The following is a 25,000-nucleotide window of genomic DNA, read 5'->3' as shown; positions in this document are numbered from 1 at the left end:
TAAACCAAAAATGTTGGAAATACTCAGCGGGTCTGGCAGCACCTGTGACGAGAGTTAGAGTTGATGTTTCAGACCTGAGAGATTTCTTCAAGGAGTGCTGAAATGTTAACTTTCTGCATTCGCACATGTCTACAGACATACTGGGTGTTTCTAGCATTTTCTGTTTTTATTTCAGGGCAGGATGCTTATTTTTAAGCAGAATCTGAGCTTTGCCATAAAAAGATGAGAGCGTCTGCATTCCCATTTCTAATAAATGCATGGCATCTTTATTTCAATTCTGCATCAAGTATTCAAAAGTTAAAACTTGAATGAGGCAAATACAGAGCTAGTTTAAAATATATCTTAAAGTTATGGTCCTATTGGATAACAGTTTTACGGTTTGCAGTGAATTTTCTAATCCGCTTCTGTGTACTGATTTTGAAAGATTTCTCAAACATCTGTGCTACATTTACCTCCAGGAATTCAAGTGACTGTCAGTCATTCTTATGTGACCTGTTCTTCATTACCAATAATTTAATGGTACATAGTGTTTTAGTGTAATTGAATAGTGTTATTAAAGCTATATGAAGAGAGACTTGTTCAATTAGTTTGTATGAAATTGTCCAATTTCTGACCAACCTGTTCAGAAGAGTAATAACGATGGGGTTATTTCGTTTAGATGCTTGTAAGGAAACTTTAATGATTTTATAATGTTGAACTGGTTCTAGTTTGGAGGAAGAATGTGAATACTCGGTGTGCACAGCTAATTTACAAGCAAGAAATATGGAACTGCAGAGTGACATGAAAAAGATGACTGCTGTCTTCGAAAAGCTGCAGGTTTACATAAGTCTCCTTACCTTACCAAGTAAGTACACAAAATGATTTTGTTTGTCATGCAAGATCACCACAAAAACCACCACATATGTTCCTGGAAGGATTGTAGCCAAAATATCCTGCCATGGCAGATGATGGAATTTGATTCAATAAAAATCTGGAGTTAAGAGTCTAACGATGACTATGAATCCATTGTTGATTGTCGTAAAAACCCATCTGGTAAACTTGTGTTCTTTAGGGAGGTAAACTGTCATTTTTACCTGGTTTTGCCTCCATGTGACTCCAAACCCACAGCCAAGTTGTTGACTTAACTACCCTGTGTGCGGTTAGGGATGAGCAGTAAATGCTGGTCAAGAATTCCTGTGAATGAATTTTGAAAAACTGTATCAAAAAATAGAAGTTGAGAAGGATGAAATATGTTTCCACATCATTTTGTGTAAATTGATTTTAGGAAAAATAAGTTAATGTGTTTAAATTTTTAAAAAAATTCTGAAGCCTGCTTGAATGCTATTTAGGGGGACTACTGAGGCTGGGACTGAGGAAGTTTTTATGCAGGTGGCAGCAGAAAGAAAACTGAAGAAACCTGTTGACTTGTTTTGTCTATTCACAACACTGTACTAAAGTTAATTTTGTTTTGTTTTTAACTCTGCACCATTTTTCTTTTAGGTACAAAACCTGAAATGCTCCTTCAGACAAACTATAATATAGTTTTCACACAGCTTGCTGCTTGTCTTCATTCATTGCATGATGTCATGAAAGGCAAGTCTTTTAAGAAAAAGGCATTTTAGGATCTTTTCAGCACGATGTAAAGATTTTTCTGCTGCACCATTGCTTTTAACTGTCCTTTTTATAAATGTTTTAAAATATAGTTCAGAAATAAATAACCAGTATAATAAAAATGCAGCAAAGATAGCATATTCCTCAGTTTTTGTTATTATCCAAATTCCAACTCTGAAAAAGGCTTCTATACTTTATCCTCTGAATTGTTAATCAAGTTCGTTCTAGGTTATAGATTGTGTGCAGCATCCTACATGACTGGCGATCTGGAAGTTAATGTTTTGAATGTGTATAATGTCGTTTCCATTTTTAAAAAAAAATTAATGTATAGCAAAGCCACTAAAATCTAATAGCTCTTAGAAGGTAAACAATTTTTATAGAAAGAAATTGAGTTAAGTCAGTGAGCAGAACATTGGCAAATGGAGCATAATGTGAGAAAATGTGAAGTTCATTTGGAAGGGAGAGCAAAAGAACAGTATTATTTAAGTGGTGAAAAGGGACTTGGGTGAACTTGTGCCTGAAACACACAAAACTAGCGCATGTGTAGGAGCTAATCAGGAAAGCTAATGAAATATTGGCCTTATTTCAAATATGATTAGGGAAGTCTGACTGCAACTGGAGGAGGTGCTGGTGAGACCACATCTGGTGTACTATGAGCAGTTTTAGTCCCCTTTATTTGAGGAAAGATATTGTCATAGGAGTCCGTTCAGAGAAGGTTCACTAGGATGATTGTCTAATGTGTAAAGCGTAACGGATTGGAACTCTGTTTGTCGGAATTTTGAAGAATGAGAGATGATTTCATTGCAACATTTGGATTCTTAAGGGGCTTGACAGAGTAAAAGTTGAGAGGATGTTTCCCCTCATTGAAGTATCTAGGACCAAAGGACACAGTCTTAAATTGGTGCCTCTTTATTTTGAGTCAGAGATTAGGAGGAATTTCCTCTGAGGGTTAAGTGTCTTTGGAACTCCTTGTCACAGAGACCTGTGGGGCAGAGTCCTTGAGTATATTTAAGGCTGAGATAGATCCTTGATAAGGGGAATCAAGGGTTAAGGAGAAAGGCAGCAAAGTTGATGTGTCAGATCAGCCGCGATCCTATAGAATCTCAGAGCGGGCATGGGGGACTAAATGCCTACTCCCTGTTTCCTATTTCTTACGGTCTTATGGTCCAGCTTCTTGTTCACTTAAAATTGTTTGCTCTCACTCATATAAAATTAACCTGATCAACAGCACTTGTAAAAAATAATCTGCTTTGATTCATGTATTCAGTTTTGGAGAAATGAAGGTCAAGGTATTCTGTTGTTCATATTAAACTGATTTGTGTATTGTATGGTAGATTTTAGAAATAACAGCTTGCATTAATATAGTGCCTTCAAGATAAGAAAATATCCTCGCGTGCTGCTCAGAAACTCAATCAAGCAAAAATCAGGATCTGGTCAAAGAAGATTCTTGATGCTGGAATATCAGATCTCAATCAGTGAAAGTAGATTTTTTTGAGGAAGAGTTTTACAGGAGGATGGGATTAGGGAGGGATTTCCAGAGCGTTCAGTCAAGAGAACTGAAGTCATTGCTTACAACGTTGAGGTGAAGGGTATGTAAGAAACAGGGTTAGAGAGTGGAGTTCTTGAAAGGTTTATAGAGCTGAATTTGCTTACAGGAAAGGGAGATGCAACACCATGCATAAAATTTAAATTTTAGGTGCTGATGCACTGAAAACCAAAGTAGGACTTGAAAGAATGAAAGGTGAGTATCAGTTGGTATGTGTTGCAATATGGACAGAATCTCCAGATTTATGGAGAATGGAAGATGATAGGCTATTGAAGTTGATTCTGGAAGTCCGTAGTGGTGACACTTTTTTTCTCTTGTTTGCACACTCCACAGATGTTCTAAATTTCCTAAGCTTTATTCATTTTATAAAACTTTTTGATTTTCATTGTAGGTAGATCCATTTCCATTATTGAAGTTTTAAAATTTATACATCAAATACTTTAAACAAGTGATCTCTTGGATGAAAATCCTTTGGGAAATTATTGTGAGAAAATTATGATCCCATCTGATGGTAATACGGAGCAATTCAGATTCTAAAGTGAAACTTGCCTTGTTAAGGCATAGGTTTTATTTTTGCTGTTTGTTCGTATGGACAACAGTCAATGTACTTTAAATGTGAGAACATCAAAATTTATTACATTTGGGAGAAGGGATAAAACTATTTTACAATGTACAAGGACTAAGATTCAAAACCTCATTGCAGGTCACCCTGTTTCCACTTCAAAATTCTTTGTTCATTTGGCACTGCTGTAATTTATTTCTGGAACTTTCTTCTAATTGACTTTTAAACGCTTTCAGAACAAACATATGGGTTTTCCATATCCACTAACAAATGAGTTTTTTCCCTAAACTTTTTAACAATTTTCCCAGCCCTAACTTTCTGAAGACTACTAAGTTAACAGCAGTTCTTGCTCTTGCTGAGCCTGCACGCATTGCCTGGCCATCTGGATTCTTTTGAATTTGTGATACTGGGCCTCTGTTGTAGGGCAACAATTTTCTTTTCCTACCCTTTTTAACTAACACACTGAACCTCAAGCTCTACTGCAAGGCTGGAAACCCTCGTTAAAAGTACACGTATCAGCAAAGTTCAGACTCTCCACCACCACACTCTGATCAAATTAAACTAAAACCATGTCTTCCTCTGTTAACACAATATAGAAATAAAAATTAAACTGTAAGGTAATAATCGTTCTGTGCACTTTAGAACATAAGTTTCCAAATAATTATGACAATGATCCTTCATCACAATTTTTGCATTAATTGTGGGTTTGTTCTTATAGTTTTAGTTTGAAGTTCTCTGGAATTTGTTTTTGCAGTGCCAACTATCTTGGCACTAAGTAATATCGACACTACAAACTCCTAGTGGGCTGCAGCTATTTGTAACTGATCCGTTATGAATTACTCCAGACACTTCCAAGTGAGCAATTCTATTCAAAACAACCTGTATACTTAATATCTTTCCTATAAATTAGATTCTCAAAAATATTTGTGAAACCATTTGAGTGTACAATCAGAGTTTCAGATCTCTGCCCATTAGCATGTTTTAAAGAAAATTAGATTTAGTGTATTCTGTGAAGTCATTGCATATTTTGAGTACGCTATACACTCTTGCAATGTGTTTCTGTTGTCAGATATCTTTGCAATACTGTATATAGACCGAAAAGTGAGAATCAAATGACAGATATGATGTTAGGCTTTGTTTTCTGAGGGTTAGTTTAGCTTTGAAGAAGGAGCCCTGCATTCTCACAGTTACATTAATTGTGGTTCATCATTGCTTGCTAAGGTTGGGCTACCATGTTGGAGGCAAGCTAGCTTTCGTTTAATGCTCTTTCATGGGATGTAGGTGTTGCTGGCCCGGCTAGCAAATAATGCCCAATCTTCATTGTCCTTAAATGATGATGAGTTGCCACCTTAAACTGTTCATCCAATGAAGATATAAATACATTGTTATTCAGGACAGAATTCCGAAACTTGAATCCAGCAACAGTGAAGAAAAGACAATATAGTTGCAAGTTAGGATGGTTTGAATATTGCAGTGCAACTTGCATTGATGTTCCCATGCACCTTCTGACCATGATTGTTCTAGGTGACTCTCTAAATCACACTGGTTTGAAGTTGTTGAAGGCACCTTAACAAGTTGCTGTAGTGCACATTGTAGATGGTATATGCTGCTGCATTGGTGTTGGAAGGAGTCAACGTTTAATGTGGTGGAAGGGGTGCTAATCAAGCCGCTTGCTTTGTCTTTGACCATGTTGAGTTTTTTGATTGTTAGTAGAACACACTTCAGGCAAGTTGAGGTGATTTTAATCACATTTGAATCTTGAACATGACAGACTAGAATTGGGAAATTTACTCCCCACGTAATTGCCAGCCTGTGACCTACTCTTGTAGCCACGGTACTTGTATGGTTAGTCAAGTTCAGTCGCTAATATGTATAGCGCCCAGAATGGTGAGGGCTTCAGTGATGGTAATACTATTGAATGTGAAGTGCCAATGATGTGATAAAAGGTATATAGTGCGTATTATCGTTTATAATTTTAAAATCTAGGCAGATGTGTGATTTCAGTTTTGTGAAGATAACTTTTTTGAGGTCAGAAGATCATTCCAATAATGAATTGAAAAGACCATTGCCAGGAGGCATCTGATTTAGTCAAGTGCCTGTTGTGTTAATTAACGAAATGTTTAATGAATTAGATGTTTATACTGCTGAGCTTAGAACAGACAAGAAAATCGGTCAGAGGCAACAATTTAGTTTTGACGTTAGTTCAGAAGGGAGAACAGTAGCCTCATAATAGAATCAGGCTTTCATGTCAGGGGAACCTGTCACCCTAGCAGAAGTGATTTTGTTTTATGAAGTTTCCAAGCTGTGAGGTTTTGTATGGAAGTCTTCAGATTGTTAGAACTGAAAAGAGATTTAGGCTGCCAGAATTGGGGGAGAAAGTTCATGCTGACAGAAACTGAAGGAAGTCCCCTAATCATCTCCATAGTTCCATAGATAGCAAAGTAAGAAATTGCAAGAAACAAAAGGAGCTGAGTTAGGAGTAATACTTGGATTAATAGTCATACAGCATGAAACGGACCCTTCAGCTCAACTTTTCCATGCTGACCAGGTTTCCTAAACCGAACTAGTCTCATTTTCCTGCATTTGGTCCATATCCCTCCAAATCTGTCCATTTACCTGTCCAGACGTCTTTTTCACTGTTGCCATTTTGTTGATCAACAATAGCCTGGGCTTGGAATTAGATGATTGGATTTTTTTTTTTTTCCTACATTTTGTGTATGAAACATACCTGGGAATCTTTCCATGATGTAGCTGCTCTATAGCAACTTTGTTTTGGATATGGTTACAGCTAATCTGTTATCAGGATTCGTAGTCTTTGGTGCTTGCTATCACATGGAGTGAAGCAGATTGGCTGAAGACTGAATCTGTACTACTGGTAACCTGTAGAGGAAACCAAGTTAGATCATCCACTTGGCACTTCTGGCTGAAGATTGATGCAAATGTTCGAAACTTGTCTTTTGCACAAGGCATTCTCTGCCATCGTTGGGGATAGGATATTTGTGGAGCTGCAGTCTCCATTAAGTTGTTTAGTTCACTACTATTCACGGTTGTGTATGGCAGGACTGCAGAACTTTTGATCTGTTTTGTTGATTGTGGAATAGCATATTGCTTTTTTGGCATGCATGTAATGTGTGGCTGCTGGTGTGCTGCCCTGCCCTCATCATTGAACTAGAGTTGATCCTATGACTTAATGGTAAAATGAAGAATATATTGGGGGATGAGGTTGCAAATTACTATTGAAAATAATTCTGTCATGAATATTGGCCCACAGTTCCTCGTGGATTCTGAGCTTTGAGCTACTAGATCAATTGAGTCTATCCCATTTAGTACAATAACACCACATTCCTCAATAGTTGTCCTACTTGTACTCTTCTGGACAGCAACATATCCAACAGGTAGGTTGAAAGGGATGAGTCAGAAGGGTTTCTCTTCTGGCTTTTCTTTTTTCTACCTGCCACAGGCGTGGTGTGATAGATCCTTCAGAACTTGGCTGGCTTGATTACTAGTGATCCTGTAATGGTTATGATTTAGCCCATGCACTCTTTAGGAGTAATCTTTTACCTTTGCCTATTTCAACAGTGTTACCTGCTGTTAAGGTGCCTTGGATGGTCTTTGTACCTAGCATGTAGTTTAGGAGATTAAATAGGAGGAATTAAACTCTGGGATTAGAAATACATTACTGCATTTTCTCCGGAACCACTTCAATATTGTTTATATATTGTCTATTTATTGCCTCCTTTAGCAACTATTGTTCCAAGACTGCTTTGGTGGGTTTCCATTACAGTATTTAAAAATGAGGAATATCTGGTATTCAGCAATTGATGTTACCTAGGGAATAGGTAGGAACGCCTCTCCTAATTATGGCAAAATTGAGGCATTGCTGTCAAGAGAGAGAGCCATGTTTACTGAGAATGAGCCAGATTGTAATCCAGCATGCAATTTAAACTGTCTCTCAACCCTATGTAACAGTGTATAATTTATAAGTAATGTATGCTGTAAGACGTCTTTTCTGAATTCAGATTGAAAATGAGTTCCTTGAGATGTAAGATCTGAAAAAATGAATAGGAAAATAGGATGAATAAGAGTTGGCTCATCTTTTACTTTTCCAAAGGTAATCTATTTCTTACTCCATCTGCATTCTTGTTTGCAGTGAATCCATGTAGTCCATTTATTCTGGTATTACAATCCATTTTGGCTTCAATCTCAATTGAATATATTGGGACATAAATTAATATTCTAGAATGTTTTGACCATCCAGTTTCTACAGTGGCTCAATCTCCGGTAAAAGATGGGGAATACTTCATTAATTTCAACATTTTCTGCTTCCTAAAGGGGAGAAAAGTTATTACCTTTACCTGGATGTGTTATGCACACTAATATCTGTTATGTTTTGACTTACCACATCAGCCCTAAGACCATGAGATATAGGAGCAGAATTTTGCTATTAGGCCCATCAAGTCTGCTCGGCTGTTCGATCATAGCTGATACGTTTTTCAACCCCATTCTTCTGTCTTCTCCCATAACTCTTGATATCCTCCATTGGATTGTATGTGTTTTATGAAGTGTTTTATATCAAAATCATGCATATTATTTGTGCAAAATCCACATTTTCAAAGTGTTTATCCTTTCTCAGAGTGAGAAATGTTTGCAGCTGCAGAGCTAATGACTGTTTTGGTTTGTTTTTCTGTTTTTAGATATTTCCAAGCACTACAGTAAGAAGGTTTCCTTAGAGCAAGAGCTACCCACCATTACACAGAAGCTTAAAAATACCAATGACTGTATTCTTTCTTCTGTTGTAGCATTGTCAAATGTTACAGGAAAGGTAACTGACCATAAATTACAGTCACTACAAATGAGAAAACCATTGTCAGTCCTTAAATAAAAGTGAAATATTGTGGATGCTGGAGATCTAAAATAAAGAAAAAGAATGCTGGAGAAACTTAGCAGGTCTGGCAGCATCCATAAAGAGTGAAACAAAGTTAATGTTTTGAGTCCAGTATGACACTTTTCAGAATTGAAGAGGTGAAAAAGTGATGGATTTGATGTTACTTGCAAAAGGTGAGGAAGAGCAAGTACAACAAAGGAAGGTCAGGGAAAAGTGTGATGGTATAATAGGCAAAGAATGTTAAAGGTTTGAGAGAAGAGATATAGATCCAGAATAGGCTTTCATAATAAAAGGTAGGTCCGCTCTGCTGAAAGCAAAACCTTGCAAACGAGAATCAAAATGGAGCTCAGAGTTTCTGATCTGAGGTTGTTAAACTCAACATTGAGTCCAGGAGGCTGTAGAAAATGAGGTGCCACTCTTTCAGCTTGCTTTGGGCTTCGCTGGATCACGCAACTGACCTCAGAAACGTGGGCATGAAGCCAAGCTGGCATTTTGAAATGGCAAGTGACTGGAAAATTTGGCTCATGCTTGTGGATTGAATAGAGGTGTTCTGCAAAGCAGCAGTTGGTCTGCATTTTGTCTTTCCAGTGTGGAGGAAACCACATTGTGAGCAGTGAATTTCATACTCTTGAATGGAGTAAAAAAAAGTTGCTGCTTCACCCCAAACTGGTGTTTGTGGCCTTGCACAGTGAGGAGGGAGAGATAACAGGAAAAATAGTATACCACCTGCAGTTGCATGAGTTGGTGCTATGGGAAGGGCATAATACAGCAGTACTCAAACATGTTGTGGATAGAATGGCCCCTTTGGAATCCTAACAGGGGAGAGGAGGGGAAGATGTGTCGAGTGGTGGCGTCTTGTTGGAGGTGGTAGAAATGGCAGCAGATGATCCTTGGAATGTGCAGGCTGAAGTAACGGAAAGTGCAAGGAAGATGTCTTGAAAATGGGTTGGACATGGTTGAGGGACACATCCACAACAATTGGGGAATCATTCTTTAAAGAAAGAGGAAGATGCGTCTGAAGTGTCATTGTGGAAGACAGTATAATAAGCGACACAAGCTAGAAGAATTTATTGGAATCCTTGCAAGAAGCCGGTTCTGAAGAAATATACCCAAGGTAGCTGTCAGAATCACTGAGTTTGTAATGAATATTAGTTGACTGCTTGTTCCCAGAAATTGAAATGGAAGTCATGAAAGGGAATGGCAGTGTCAGTCATGGGCCAGGTGAAGTTGAGAGAAGGGTGAAAGTTGAAAGCAAAATTGATCAATTTTTCCAGCTCTGGGCAAGATTATGACAAGCAACATTGATGGACAGGTACATTCATACACCTGCATAGTCGTCAACATCAGTTTGTCAATCGTTGTCACATTTATTCACAATTGATAGACAGGTTACTCTTTCTTTCTTAAATCCTAGATAATTTGTAATAGCTTCTATAAGCAATATAAGAAGTAGGAGGTAATGTAGGCCATTCAGCCCATCTAGTCTATACTGCCTTTCAATGAGATCAAACTCAGTTGCACTTTCCTGTCGTTTCTGTAGAACTGTTGATTCCCTTACTATTTAGAAATCTGTCTGTCTCAGCCTTGACGTCCCTTTGCAATAAAGAATTCCACAGATTCTCTACCCTCAGAAGAAATTTATCCTCTTCTGTGTTTTAAATGTGCAACCCCTTACTCTGAGATTATGGCCTCTGGTCCTAAACTCTCCCACAAAACAAAGCATTCTTTATGCATCGACCCTGTCAAAGCCCCTAAGAATCTTGATCTTTCAATAACGCTGCCCCTCACTTTTCTAAATTCTAGTGAGTAAAGATGGTCCTTCCATAACTGATCATCTAGTCAACTTCCTGTGGACTGCCTCCAAAGGCAGTACATCTTTCCTCAGATAAGGTGTCCAAAGCTTTTCACAGTATTCCAGCTGTGGTCTGATTAGTACCTTGTATGGTTTTAGCAAAACCTTCCTTTTAAATTCCATTCCCTTTGAAACGAAAGCCAACATTCCATTTGCCTTCCCTATTAGCTGCTAAGCTTATATGCTAGTGTTTTGAAAGTCACAGATGAGGACTCTCAAATCCTTCTGTTATGTGGCTTCCTGCAGTCCTTTTCCATTTAAATAATATTTAGCTTCTTTATTCTTCCTGAAAAAGTGCATAACATCATATTTTTCCACATTATATTCCATCTGCCAAGTTTTTGCTTGCTTGCTTAACGTGTCCATAGCCCAATGCAGACTCTGTCAGACTCAGCACTTGCCTTCCTATCCAATTTTGTCATCCCTAAACCTGGTTACGGTACATTCACTTTCTCATCTGAACGATTATTATATATCGTAAATAATTGTGGCCCCGGTATTGAATTCTTGGCACTCCACTAGGTTGCCATCCTGAAAATACCCCCCTCACCCTTATCCCAACTCCTATCTTTGATTAGTTAGTATATTAGCATGGATAGAGGAATGGCTATATTCAACACCATGTGCTGTTATCATCTTTATGTAGCCTGATGTGTAATACCATTTCAAATGCCTTCTGAAAATCCAAATATTATATCCACTGCTTTCCCTTTATCATCCTGCTTTTTATATCCTGAAAGAAATCTTGTAAATTTGTCAGGCATGATTTCCTCTTCTTGAAGCCACGCTCATTTTGTTTGATCATATGCATTTTTAAATACTCTGCTATTACATCCTTTATAGATTTACATGGTGACTCAGTGGTTAGCACTGCTGCGTCAGTACCAGGAACCCAGGTTTGATTCCAGCCTCAGACGACTGTCCATGTGGAGTTCGGACATTCTCTCCCTGTGCTTGTGTGGGTTTCCTCCTGTTGCTCTGGTTTCGCCCCTCCAAAGATGTGCAGATTAGGTGGGTTGGCCATGGGAAATTGTAGTGTCTAGGGATGTTCAGGCTAGGTGGATTAATCATGGTAAATGTGGGGTTACAGGGATAGGGTTGGCTCTGGGACTGGATAGGATGCTGTTTGGAGAGTTGGTATGGACTCGAAGAAGCAAATGGCCTGCTTCCACTCTGTATGGTTTCTACAATTCTATAACTCTTAACATTTTCTCAACTTCAGACATTAAGCTAACTTACCTTTTTAAATAAAGGTTTTCCCAATCCTCTGGAAGTTTCTCATAAGCTCAGGATTCTTGGAAGATTACTGCCAGTGCATCCATTATCTCTGTAGCCACTTATTTTGGCATCCTAGATTGCATCCCATCTGGACCGGGAACTTATTGTCCTTGTCTCATTGGTTTCCCTAGTACTCTTTCTCTGGTGGTAGTTGTTGCATTTATTTCCTCTCCTCCTTTATCCATTCATTATTTAGTCATTTAAGAATACTGTTAGTGTCTTCTACTATGAACAATGATGCAAAGTATTTATTCGCCTCCTTTGTCATTTCCTGATTGCACATTATAATTTGCCCTGTCTTGTTCTCTGAGGCATCTGTTCACTTTGGCCCCTCTCCTCCTGTTTATATATTTAAAGAAACTTTTTCTTTCCATCTTGATATTACTTGCAAGTTTACTCTCAAGTTTATCTTCTATTATTTTGTTCAGCTAAGCGGGCCTTCTAGTTTTATAAAGTTCTACACTGAAGATGTCCATTTGCTTTATTATGCATGTGCCTGTGTTGGCCAGTCCGTGGGATCTCTCTCATTTGCTAAAGCTTTTCCTTTTCAAACACCCATTCACTTTTTACCTTTTAGAAGTTTAGAATTTAAAAAAGGGATGCATTATTTTTAAATTGTGTCCTGTATTTCTGTTCTCTCACAAGGGGAAGCATTCTCTCAGCATTCAACCTATTCAGCCGCCTCAGGATCTTTGTAAATTTCAATAACAACACCTCTCATTCTTCTAAACTCCAGTGAATACAGCTTGGTCTTTCCTGATAGTATGACCCCTTGACCTAAGAATCAATTGAGTAAATATTATCTGAACTGTTGGAAATATATGTTTAAATTCAAGTACTGTGGGGAAGCATTGATATGGAACAGTTTGAACATTGTCTAGCAGAGGTTACCAGGTAGTCTTATCAAGGAACAAAGTTAACTGCTTAAATTGTGCTGTAAGTCAGCTGTTATTTACAGAAAAATCAAATGATTTTGGAGAAGGCATTAAAGCTTTCAGGGAACTAAGAGATGAAGTTTATGGCCTTTATTATTGAAAGATCAGCTTTGAAAGATTAAGGAGCCTCTTTCGAGACTTGGTTTTCTGTTCTACAGACCCAAGTCTGTTAGTAAAAAGACACCCCAGAAACTGAAGTACTTGTCTGGAAATTCTTTTTCTCAGAAGATCCTGAAACCCAATGTTTCTAAATACCAATATTTACAATCACCTTGTAAAACCAAGAAAGTTGGATTGTGACCATTTTCCCAAAAGTCGGATCCAGGGATTAAGAGAATATGGTTTTAATGCCGACCATAGCTTAGGTGTGAACCAGTGTTTTTCATTTGTTTTAAAAATAAGTTTTGTTTACAATAAATGTAAGCCTCACTTATTGTATTCCAGACTGCAGAAAAGAAACAATTGTTCATTTTGCTAATTGAATCAACATAAATTCATACTAATAGTGTGACTGGTGAATCAATGGGACTTAGTTACCAGCACATTCCTCCCATCGTAGCAATAACAATTGCTAGTGAAATTATTTCTTTTCTTAAATAAGGCAGACAAAACTGGACTCAGTATCACAGATATGGTTTTACTAGCAATCCACACAACCACATTAACGTGTCCATTTATCTTCTGTTCCCCTTGCAATAAACAATTCATTTGCCTTCCTAATAACTTGCTGTACTGTGTGCTAGCTTTGATTTATGTACCAGCGCACGAGTATCTTTCTATACGTGAGTTTCTGCAGTCTTTTACTCGGTGTGTTTTTATTTCTTCTTCCTTTTTCTTACTCCTTTCTTGAATAGAGAAGTTATATTTGCAACTATAACCAAGATCAGTTTTTAATCTCGTGAGTCGGTATTTAGAATGCACTGCCTGAACGAGTGATAGAAGCAGATTCAATAAATTTTAAAAGGGTGTAGGATAAGTACTTGAGTGACAAATTACAGCTGTTATAGGGGAAAATGCAGGGGAATAAAACTAATTGGATAATTCATTTAAAAACCTCCTGAATGGACAAATGTCCACCACTTATAGTACGTATTATAAGTAGTTTACAAATGTTATATTGGTTTTTATTTCTTGTGCCTTCTAAGCACTGGTTTAGAGCCTGATCCACTGTCCCTGAAGAAGTATTGTCCTTGAAATGATTTTGTTTCTCACTGCAAAACGAAGCACCTACAGCTTATTGATATACGTACACTGTTCGTTGAAGTCTTTTTTTTTTGTCTTTTGTAGATTGGTACATTCTTCAGTAACAACCTGGACTTTTTCACAGTTCCTTCTGTGTATAGCTCAAGGATAGCAATGAGTGTAATAGATCCTGTTGCAGCAGAATGTATGCTGGCGAACAAGAAGAAAGCAGCTGCATATATTAAATCTTTAAAGAAGGTTTGTATTAATATGCTGAGACTGAACTGATGCATAATTGCATTTCATGCTACATCTAATGGGGAAAAGGGAAGGAAATTGGGTAAGGGATTAAAATAAGAATCTCTATTTGCTTGACTGTTGCTGCAAAGGATATTGTAAGTCATTAGCAAGGTTAGTTATTTTTGCAGGGTTTTGAGCTCTTCTAGCAATTTTAATCTACAGATTATTTAATATTAACTTGATACTGAAGAAGCAATCATTTAGTCATTAGCTGTCTTGCCCATCATTGCCCCCTTTTATTTTCACTCGTAGAGTGTCAAGCTGTTCTGTCTGGTTTCTAAATACCTGTGACACATTCAGTTTTTAAATTCTTTAATCAATGTTGTGTTAAGTATTATATAAACAAATATTTATCAGCAGTTTTATGATGAAGTTAAATTCTAAAGCACTAAAACTATTGCAGTTCCGTTGTGTTAAACCAGATGAATTGCTACGCGATTGTGTTGTAGTTGCAATAGGTCCTGATTGGTACTGAAGTCCATTATTCACTGCTGAAGGGAGAATATCTAAAGTCATGTATGGAAAGCATCTTTCAGCTGCAACAATGGGCAACGTCAGAAGCAACGGTTATGTTTAAAAGTACATTTGGAAAGCTGTAGGGACAAGGAGAGGATGACCAGCAACCAGCCTTGTGCAGAATGTAACACTGATTAGAGTTTTGTAATACAGTATATAATTAGTTCTGCGTTAACGTTTTAGCATTGGAAGTTATGTAGTAGAATAATCATCTTGCAGCTTCGTCCAGGATCAGTGCCATATGAAGAAGCTTTGGCAAATCGCAAGACCATTCTGAGTTCCACTGAAAGCCGTGAAGGTCTTTCCCAACAGGTATTGATTTGTTTTCTTTGTTTGTTCAGGATCTTTGGTAGAAAAGCTCAAATAGCTAAGACACACTTGAAATGATCAGGATCTCTGAGAGCATTTTATATGGTTAATTATGGAAACTTAACCAATATTTAATATACCTCTTTCAAAGGCCATATCTAGTATAGATCTTTTTTTTAATCATCACAAGACACTAGAATGTTTTTAGGCCCTCTGTATTTCAAACTGTTAGCATAAGTTTACAGCCTATTTTGAACTTTTGAATAATGTCCAGAAATCTTGTGTCTCCATTCTCGTACATGAATGTTAATGAGTGTCAGGGCATTCACTGAATTTTGAGAATTACTAATCATGAAAATGCAGGTGAAGTCGCATTCTAATATCCTCCATCTTGTATGCAAAAAATCAGCATTATGTGGTACTGTGCCTTTATGACTGTCCGATTTTTCAAAAATTCAGGCCTTGGTATTAAATACGGCCTATTTATACCTGTTGACAGCAGCAATATGGACAAATTAATCTTTTGCTACTTATCACTTATTTTAGCCTTTAATAGTGTAACTGACTTCATCTATTCTTTAAGCTTAGCACTTTATGTACAAGCAACCTGTATTCTCATTTTCTTAAAATTCATTCATGGGGTAACGGTGTCACTGGCTCAGCCAGCATTTATTGCCTACTTCTAATTGCCTAGAGGACGGTTTAAGAATCACCCACTTTGCTGTGGCACTGGGGTCTCATGTAGACCAGACCAGGTAAGGACAGCAGTTTCCTTCCTTTAATGTCCTTTTAGAGTTAGGGTTAGGATTAAGAACCAAATGGGTTTTTCCAACAATCGACAATGAATCCATGGTCATCAGTAGTCTCTTAATTCCAGACTTTTATTGAATTTGCCTCCTTTTGTGCACTATTCTCCCTTTCTCTTGCTGTTGGAATGTCTCTCTCCCCCTCTCTCTCTGTCTGTGTGTCTTTCCACACCCCGCCGCCCTGTCTCCTTCTCCTCTTCTTCCCATCCCTTCCCTCTTGCTCTCTGCCTGGTGTGTATCTCTGTTTGTTTCTTTCTTTCTCGCTCTTGTTTTTTCTCGTTCTTTCTCTTCTTCCCCCTCCCCCTCCCGCTTGTTTTCTCTTCTTTCCCCCCTTGCTCTCGCGACCCCCTCGCTCTCCCTCCCCCCTCGCCCTCTGTGACTGTGTATATCTGGCTCTCTGTCCCACTGGAGTTTAGAAGAGTAAGTGGTGACTTGCTTGAATCATATAAAATACCAATGGACCTTAACATGGTGTGTGCAGAAAAAGTGCTGCCACTTGTAGGAAAGTTTAGAACTAAAGCTCACTGTTTAAAAGTAATGGAATGCCCATTTAAGATGAGTGTTTTTTTCTTAGGCTGTCTTGGAAAGTTGTGCCTTTTGAATATTAAAGCTGAGGTAAATAAATTCAGCAAAGAAGGGAGGTGGGAATGTGGAGTGATCAAAATCTGATTCAGTATTCATGATCTTTTGGATAGCTGAGCAGGCTGGAGGGCTGTCTGGCCTACTCCTAATTCTCCTCTTTCTTCCTAATTTGTACGTTGAAATGAGATGTGGCTATTATCAGCATTCAGTTTCAAAACCACACTGATTTCCAAGGCAACTTTGTGGCTGACACATGTACTTGTACTTGTGTAACGTTATTGCAAGCATTCCACCAGCAGATCACCACTTCTAGGGCATTGTGCAAAACAAACTGAAAAATTTTGCTCTCCAATATTGGGAACATTGTGTAAATGGTAATCAGAACTTGTTCTTCATCCTGAGACATCAATAAATTTACAATTCTTGAACTGTATTGACACTTGAATGCTGTAAGAACTTCCATAAAAGTTGAATTAATTAACCTTCTGCTCACGAGGTCTTTAAATTCCTTTGCAACAGTCTTTAAATCAAATTTGCTGACATAATGCATAGTATGTTTCTATTCAAAGATGTGGATGATGCTATCAAGGACAACGTTTATTGTCTATCCTTACTTGACCTCCCTAATTAGTTTGCTAAGAATGAGCCATATTGATGTGGGACTGGAGTCACTTAGTCCAGATCTATTAAGAGGTTCTTTGCTGAAAGGCTGTTAGTAAACCAACCTGATTTTCACAGCTGATATGTCATAACTTCTAATTATATCTATTTATTTCCAGATGTTTTTAAACTGAACTCAATTAATCAATTAGATTACCAGTACAGTAACCCAACAATACTTCTGTACCCATAATGCAGCTCTTCCAAATCTTGTCACTTGCTTTTGGACAAATGTTGCTTTACATGCCATTATTTTTGTTCTTTTAATTGTGCATCTATTCTTTGTCTTTATAATGAAGATTCAAACGTGATGTACTAAACATAGGGAAACAAGTTAACATATCCAAAAATGCATTTTAAAAACTAATTTTGTAGAACATAGTCTAGGAGTCCGGGTCGAATCATAAAATAAAAATTGGTCACAGCCTCTGCAAAGATTGGTTTAGGTCAAACAATGAACTGATTGCTTCAGGGTTGACTGCACAAAGGCCAATGCATTGCATTTGTTAAAATAAAAGGCCACCATGCATCATTGTGAAGAAAGGATCAAAAGGTTAAATGTTGGCACCATGATGGGTGAAAAGTTTCAATGTAAATTACAAAGTGCTCGTAATGTAACTGCAGGCCAGCACACTTGAATGTGTTGAGAATATTTATGAAATGAGATTCATGTTAATATTCAACGAGTAAATCAGACGACATCAGTTTTAGCTTTTTTTCACCACTGTTTGCTGCTGCCACAACTGCAGGAGACACTCGCCAACCATGCAGTTGACATCACTGAGCATGACATTATTTGTGACATTACTGTGAGCAAAATGATAGCTTGATGCCTGCGACTGAGTTTTTCTTGAATTTCAATCTAAGTTCACCCCCCCCCTTTTGCATATCCAGTTTGCTGCTTTGAAATTCTCCTAATAGTGAGTGCAAAACCATCTTAAGATATTGGAGCAGTAGTAGGCCCTTTGGCCCATCAGGTTTGCTCTTCCATTCAGTGAGATCATGGCAAGGGGCAAGACAACCTAACCATCACCCCTTGACATTTAATGGCATTACCATCACTCAATCTCCCACTATCAGAATTCTGGGGGTTACCACTGAGCAGGACCTGAACTGGGCTAGCAATATAAATACAGCAGCTGTAAGAGCAGTCAGATGAGGAATCTTGCACCAAGTAATTCACCGCCTGACTCCCCAAAGCCTGTCCACCATCTACAAGGCACAAGTCAGGAGTGTGATGGAATACTCTCCATTGGATGAATGCAGCTCCAACAACACTTAAAAAGCTTGACACCATCAAGGACAAAACAGCCTGTTTGATTGGCACCCCATCCACAAACATCCACTCACTCTGCCACCAACACTCAGCAGCAGTGGTGTGTACCATTTACAAGATGCACTTTAGAAATTCACCAAAGATCCTTAGTACCTTCCAAAGCCACAACCACTTCCATCTAGAAGGACAAGAGCAGCAGGCACATGGGAACACTGCCACCTGCATGTTCCCCTCCAAGCCACTCAACATCCTGATTTGGAAATATATCACCATTCCTTCAGTGTCACTGGGTCAAAATCCTGGAACTTCCTCCCTCTCAGCATTGTGGGTCAACATGCAACACATGGACTGCAGCAATTCAAGAAAGCATCTTAACAACCATGAGGTCACGTCTCATTCTTCTAAACTCCACTGAGTACAGACCAACCTATTCAACTCTCCCCATAAGACAGTCCCTTCATTCCCAGAATTAGCCTAATATACCTTCTCTGGACTGCCTCCAATGTCAGTCTATCTTTCCTTCGATAAGGAGCCCAAAACTGTTGTTGCATATTGATAGTGAAACAAATGGGGCTAAAGACTGGTAAGCCTTCTGAACCTGATGTGATGTATCCTCGGATACCAATGGAAGTAGCCACAGAGAATGCACATTGGTCATAATCTTCCAAAAAAACCTTGAGATTCTGGAAAAAATCAGCACTTCTTGCCAAAGTGCACAACCTCAGATTTTCCTGCATTGTAATCCATTTGCAAACTTTATGCTCCCTAATTAACATGTCCATATCCCTCTGCAAACATTGTGTCATCCTCACCACTTGCCTTCCTACCCACTTCTTGCCTTTCGTAAACTTGGCGATAGGACATTCACTTTCCTCATCCAAGTCATTAAACTGGAAAGGGTGCAAATAATATTTACAAGGTTGTTACTGACACTGGAAGGTTTAAGTTATAGGGAGAGGCTGGCTAGGCTGGGACTTATTTTCACTGGAGCATAGGAGGTTGCAGGGTTACCTTAGAGTTTTATAAAATCATGGGGGACATAGATAAGGTGAATAGCCAAGGTCTTTTCCCTAGGGTTAACTGGAGGGCATAGGTTTTAAGGTAAGAGGGTAAAGATTTAAAAGGGACCTGAGGGGTAACAGGGTGGCACATATGTGGAACAAGCTACCAGAGGAAGTGGTAGAGGAGGGTATTATTATCACATTTTAGAAGCATCTGGACAGGTATATGAAAAGGAAATGTTTAAAGGGATATTGGCCAAATGCAGGCAAATGGGATAGTTCAGTTGAGGAACCCTGGTCAGCGTGGACGAGTTAAGCTAAAGGGCCTGTTTTTGTATATATTGTAAATAATTGTGGCCACAGCCCTAAACCAGGTTGCCATGCTGAAACTGCAGCCCCCCCCCCCCCCCCCCCCCCCCAACTCTGTCTTCTATTAGTTAGCCATTTCTCTCCGCATGCTAACGTACTCTTCCAATATTATATCTTTTATCTTATCAAGTACCTTTTGATGCAGTACTTTGTCTAATCGCTTTTTGGAAATACAAATATATTTTATCTATTGATTCCTCTTTATCCTGTTTGTTACTCCTTAAAGATTTCTAATATGTTTGTCAGGCATGAGTTTCCCCTTCCTGAAGCTATGCTAACTCTTCTTGATTATGTTTTGTTTCTAAATGCTCACAATTACATTCTTTTTATAGTAGACTTGAATATTTTTGCAATGTCAGATGTTAAGCTAACTGGCCTATAGTTACCTGTTTTTTGCCTTCCTCCCTTTTCAAATCAGGATGCTACATCGGTGGTTTTCCATCCTCTCAGAATTTCCTGAATCTGAGGATTCTTACTATGTGCACAGGCAGTAATCTTTCACGTTTGTAGCTACTTTCTTTAATACCTTAATATTGTTAACTATCCTAAATGGGAGGCCCCTTGTTTTAAACTGAGTTCTCGAGTTCTAGTCTCTTCCAGAAGGGGAAACATCATTTCAGCATTTACTTTAAGTCCCCTCAGGATCTTGAATGGTTGATTAGATCATCTCTCATTCTTAACTTCTATAGATTCAGATCCAGCTATTCCTCATATAAGTTAATACCCCCATTCCAGCTATCAGTTGAATCTTCTCTGAAATGCTTTGCATTTGTATCCTTCCTTAAATAAGGAGACCAAACTTGTGTACACTTCTTCAGATATAGTTTCACCATATCCTGTACAAATGTAGCAAAATATCCCTTTTATATTCCATTTCCCTTGCAATAAAGCACAGTGTTCCATTTTACCATCTTGCTTGCTGCGTTTGTAACTTTGAGAGATTCATGTGCAAGGAATCTAGATCTTTCTGTACTTTCAAGTTCTGCAATCTTTGTCCATTTAATCATAGAATCCCTACAGTATGGAAACAGGCTCTTCAGGCCAACAAGTCCACACCGACCCTCAGAGCATCCCACCCAGACCCATCCCTCTGTAACCCACCTAATCTACACATCCCTGAACACTACGGGTAATTTAGCATGGCCAATCCACCTAGCCTGCATATCTTTGGACTGAGAGAGGAAACCGGAGCACCCACAGGAAACCCACGCAGACACAGAGAATGTGCAAATTCCACACACAGTCGCCCGAGGGTGGAATCAAACCCAGGTCCCTGGCACTGTAAGACAGCAGTGCTAACCACTGAGTAACCGTGTCTCCCCTGGTGCATGTGGCAAATTTCAGCTTACCAAAGCAGTATATGTCTGGATTGGTATTGCTGTGTCATACTGGAAATTCTACATTTAAAAAGAAAAATCAATGAGTTGGTATTCCACCTTGTCACTCATAAGCTTGAATTCCAACCATGTTCAGAGTCCAGGGGACTGTGCTGCGCAACTATTGTACAGAATTAAACTAGTACTGCTATTTAAACTGGTTGCAGGGGAAGGTGCCGTGGGGCTGTGCAAGGGTGTTGGGGGTGAAGGAAGAGTGGACCAGGGTGTCCTGGAGGGAACGGTCCCTGCGGAAGGTGGAAAAGGGAGGGGAATATGTGTCTGGTGGTGGCATCTCGCTGGACGTGGCGAAAATAGCGTCTGATGACCTTCTGGATAGGGATGCTGGTGGCACAGTAGGTAAGGACAAGGGGAACTCTATCGCTGTTGCGGGAGGGGAGAGAGGGGGTGAGGGCAGAAGTGCGGGAGAAGTGTTGGACCCGTTGTCGACAATGATGCTGGGGAATCCTCGGTTGAGGAAGAAGGTGGACATTTCAGAGGCTCCCTTGTTGATGTTGGCATCATCTGAACATATGCAACAGAGACCGAGGAATTGAAAGAACGGGATGGAGTCTCTACAGGAAGCAGGATGTGAGGATGTAGAGTCCAAAGTTCCTTTTCCAACAAGAACTTTTGTTTTGTTCCTGATTTATAGCATCCGCAGTTCCTTTTGCCTTTTAATTTGTGGTGTTTTGAAAGTTTTTTTTCACTTTCTTTCATATTGGTGTCACTGACCAGGCCAACATTTGAACTGAGTTGCTATTTCAGAGGGTAGTTGAGAGTCTCACATGTTCCTGTGGATCTGAAGTCATGTATGCCATTCACCACAGGATGGCAGAATTCCTTCCAGTTTTTACAACAATGATAGTTTCATGGTCATTATTACTGAAACTAGCTTTCAATTCTTGACTTCATAATTGAAATTAGACTCCACTATGGCAGCTGGTGGAATATAAACTCATGTCCTTGGACCCTGGGCCTCTGGATTACTAGGCCACTCTGCCACATCTCCAACTAAAAGGGTAAAAGGATTAAAACTGTAGATTTAACTCTGATCATATTTGCACACTGTATGTGCCTTGCAAAGAAAAATACGTAAAAGCCTTGGGAGTATTTCAGCCACCTCCATGTGCTATAATCTGGGGGATGGCGTGAGCACTTAAAGAAGAAATTAGTAACCAAATAGATTTTCCCATCTTTGCAGGTGCAACAAAGCCAAGAGAAGATAGTAAAGCTGGAGCAGGAGAAAGAACACTGGATGTTAGAAGCTCAATTAGCCAAAATAAAATTGGAGAAGGAGAATCGACGTTTGACTGAGCTGGAAAGTCAATTGAAAACTACAGTGACTGGGAAAATGCCTTTTGGCTCTATCCAGGAGAATGGTACTGTTCACAAAATTGAAGAAGAGTTGCAGCTTGTTGAAAAGGACTCCAAAGAGCCAGTTAGAAGTACTAGCCTGGTAAATGAAATAAGGCTTTAATTCAATGGGACTAAGACTTAAGTTGGTTTGTTTTGTTTTCTCCCTCCTAAAAATCTTGGCCTTAATTCCTAGGTGCTGTTCCAAGGGAAGTGACTACTCTTCCAGTTCCTTTCCCAAGTGGCATTGCTCATGACTGAGCTTAGATTACGTTTCAACATACTATTTTACCAACATAGCATCACATCCATACCCACTACATTCTGCTACTTGGGAAACGCCCTCTTTTCTCTTTCCGCCATCTCTCTACCATGTCTAAATTACTAAGGTCATTTGAAGATTTTTCTCTAATCCTGGCAGAGGATATTGTCTCTCCAGCTATCTTAGCAAGCAGTGATTTACTCTGAGTATTTGTGAAATGAATTCTAAATGGCAATAGTTTAGATATTTGTGAATTGCCACAGTCTTGAGGTAACTTAAGGTATATTAAATAGAAAACTTCTAACATTTTTGACAGAGAAAATTGTGTCCTAACATCATCCTTACTGAACCAATGCCTCATTCTAGTAAGTCCCCTCCTTTTGCTTGTAGTGTATTTTAATGTTTTCAGTAGCCTGAAACTTGAGCTGAATAAAAGTTCTTTTTTGATAGGTTGGAATGTTGACCACTTCCATCAACAATGAGGTACTGTGATATTCTTTGCATTCTTTATTGGAAATTAACTGGTTAACTCTACTGCAAACAACTTTATTTTGAAATGGACAAACTTTTGCACATTTGTTAGAATTAGAATTTTGATGCTTTATTTTTAATTGTGGTTGGGTGATTATAGCTGATCAGATTTGAGCAGCTTATTCAGAAAGCGATATAAAATATAGATTTTAAAGTGGCCCTCGCTTGTTTGGGTGTCTTATGCCATATTTAAATGTTGAGTTAAATTAGATGTGATTAACAGATTTTAAAATGTCACCGTAAATAGTATTTACCAGTCACATCTAAAGAAATATCCCATGTGTTTACTTTCAGATTCCTGATGCAGAGTCACGTGAACAGTTGATCAAAAGTCACTATATGATGAGGGTTGCTGATCTAACCGCACAACTTCAGATAGCTGACAGCAAGTCAGTGCATTTCTATACAGAGGTAATATTGATGACTGATGACAGGCTTTTAGTGTTGACATTATCAGACCTTCGTCCCCAATAAAATCAGAAGAATTCTTCATCCAAGTGATGCTTGTAAATATATCAGCCTAAAAAGAATGAATATGAAAGGAAGTACTGGAAATACTCCGGTCAGGCTGCATCTGTGGTGAGAGAAACTGAGTTAACAATGCTGTTTCACTCTCCACAGAGGCTATCAGATCTGAAGAAGGGTCTAGGCCCAAAACGTCAGCTTTCCTGCTCCTCTGATGCTGCTTGGCCTGCTATGTTCATCCAACTCTACACCTTGTTATCTCATGTATTTTCAGTGCTTTGTTTTCACTTCAGATTTCCAGTATCCAAAGTATTTTGCTTTTATGTAATTGTTTTGATTTCATTGTTACATGAGAGTTCTGCAAATCTTGGATAATAAGTCTTTTATTTGCATTTCACATTTAAATGAAGAAATAAAATACCTAAAGTTGTATAGAGCCTGTTAAGATCACTTTAGAGTCAATCAGAACCTTTTGAAATGTAGTTATTGATGTAATGTGGAGAAACATGTGCACACCAAGAACCCACAAACAAGATAAATGATCAAGTAACCTTTTTTAGTGATGTTGGTTGAGGTATAAATTCTTAGGAGACTGGGAAACCCAACTGCTCATTCATGTAATGCTTTCGGGGCATTTATCTCTACTTGTGAGAGCAAAGAGAGCCCTTTTTTAATACCTTACTTGAAATATGACACCATTGCGTCAGTAGTGTACTGAAGTGTCAACCTAGATTATATGCCCACTTCTTTGACCAGTTTTACAACTGAGCTACATATTTGCTGTGGGATTAAGATTTTTTTTGTTCCATTTGTCATTGTTCACTGGTTTAAAGAATCGGTCATGGCAATTGCTCCCATGCACTTTCTATGGCACAATAATGGATTGGACAAGTGAATGAGCATCATGAAATGAACATCCCTCCTGATTTTTGCTTTTAGCAATGAAGCATTCACTTTCAGCATCTTTGGGGAGCCTGATTTTCACTGTTCCAAAGCAGTATTCTGTGTATTGCTGTCCTTCTGTTGTGTTTTATCTAGCCATAAGGGAACTGCAATGTTGCAAAGAATGTCAACTTCACAGTGCTGTGGGTCAAAATGATTTGGGGCCTAAGACTTTTATTTTGATGAATCTCTAGCTCAGGGTAAACTCTGTTCTAGAAAAAGGATCCACAAGAGAACCACTGTCCACCTAGAATCCCGCAGCCCCAATGAATGACCGTAACACCCTCACTGAAAAGACGATAGAGTTTTGGAGTTAAAATGTTGATGTTTGAAGCAGGTGGCTGCATGATGAGAAGTAGGAAGGTGAGATGCTACTTCTGCTGTGCTTTGAGCAGTGTTATGGGTGAAAAATGAGATGCCCA

The 25,000-nt window shown here is 38.7% G+C and overlaps 1 protein-coding gene across 1 annotated transcript; it reads left to right on the top strand.

The window, feature by feature from the left end:
- Positions 1–711: 711 nt before the first annotated feature.
- On the top strand, positions 712–23,747 carry LOC125484117 (protein phosphatase 1 regulatory subunit 21-like). Its single transcript, XM_048601527.1, has 8 exons — positions 712–844; positions 1,480–1,572; positions 8,393–8,520; positions 13,936–14,088; positions 14,866–14,958; positions 22,227–22,481; positions 23,091–23,123; positions 23,466–23,747. The coding sequence occupies exons 1-8, from the start codon at positions 763–765 to the stop codon at positions 23,643–23,645; spliced, it is 1,017 nt and encodes a 338-aa protein (XP_048457484.1). The 5' UTR covers positions 712–762; the 3' UTR covers positions 23,646–23,747.
- The last annotated feature ends 1,253 nt before the right edge of the window (positions 23,748–25,000 follow it).

This window comes from Rhincodon typus, chromosome 9 (genome assembly GCF_021869965.1).
Source record: "Rhincodon typus isolate 14 chromosome 9, sRhiTyp1.1, whole genome shotgun sequence".
NCBI lineage: Eukaryota > Metazoa > Chordata > Chondrichthyes > Orectolobiformes > Rhincodontidae > Rhincodon > Rhincodon typus.
Note: the sequence above shows the minus strand (reverse complement) of the source record. Positions and strands in the feature narration are given on the sequence as shown.

Bases quoted from the DNA above. Each gene is read 5' to 3' on its own strand.
- LOC125484117 (XM_048601527.1), top strand. From the start codon at position 763: ATGGAACTGCAGAGTGACATGAAAAAGATGACTGCTGTCTTCGAAAAG. The intron at 1,573-8,392 runs GCAAGTCTTTTA...TTCTGTTTTTAG, and splicing joins ATTGCATGATGTCATGAAAG to ATATTTCCAAGCACTACAGT. The intron at 8,521-13,935 runs GTAACTGACCAT...TGTCTTTTGTAG, and splicing joins TGTCAAATGTTACAGGAAAG to ATTGGTACATTCTTCAGTAA.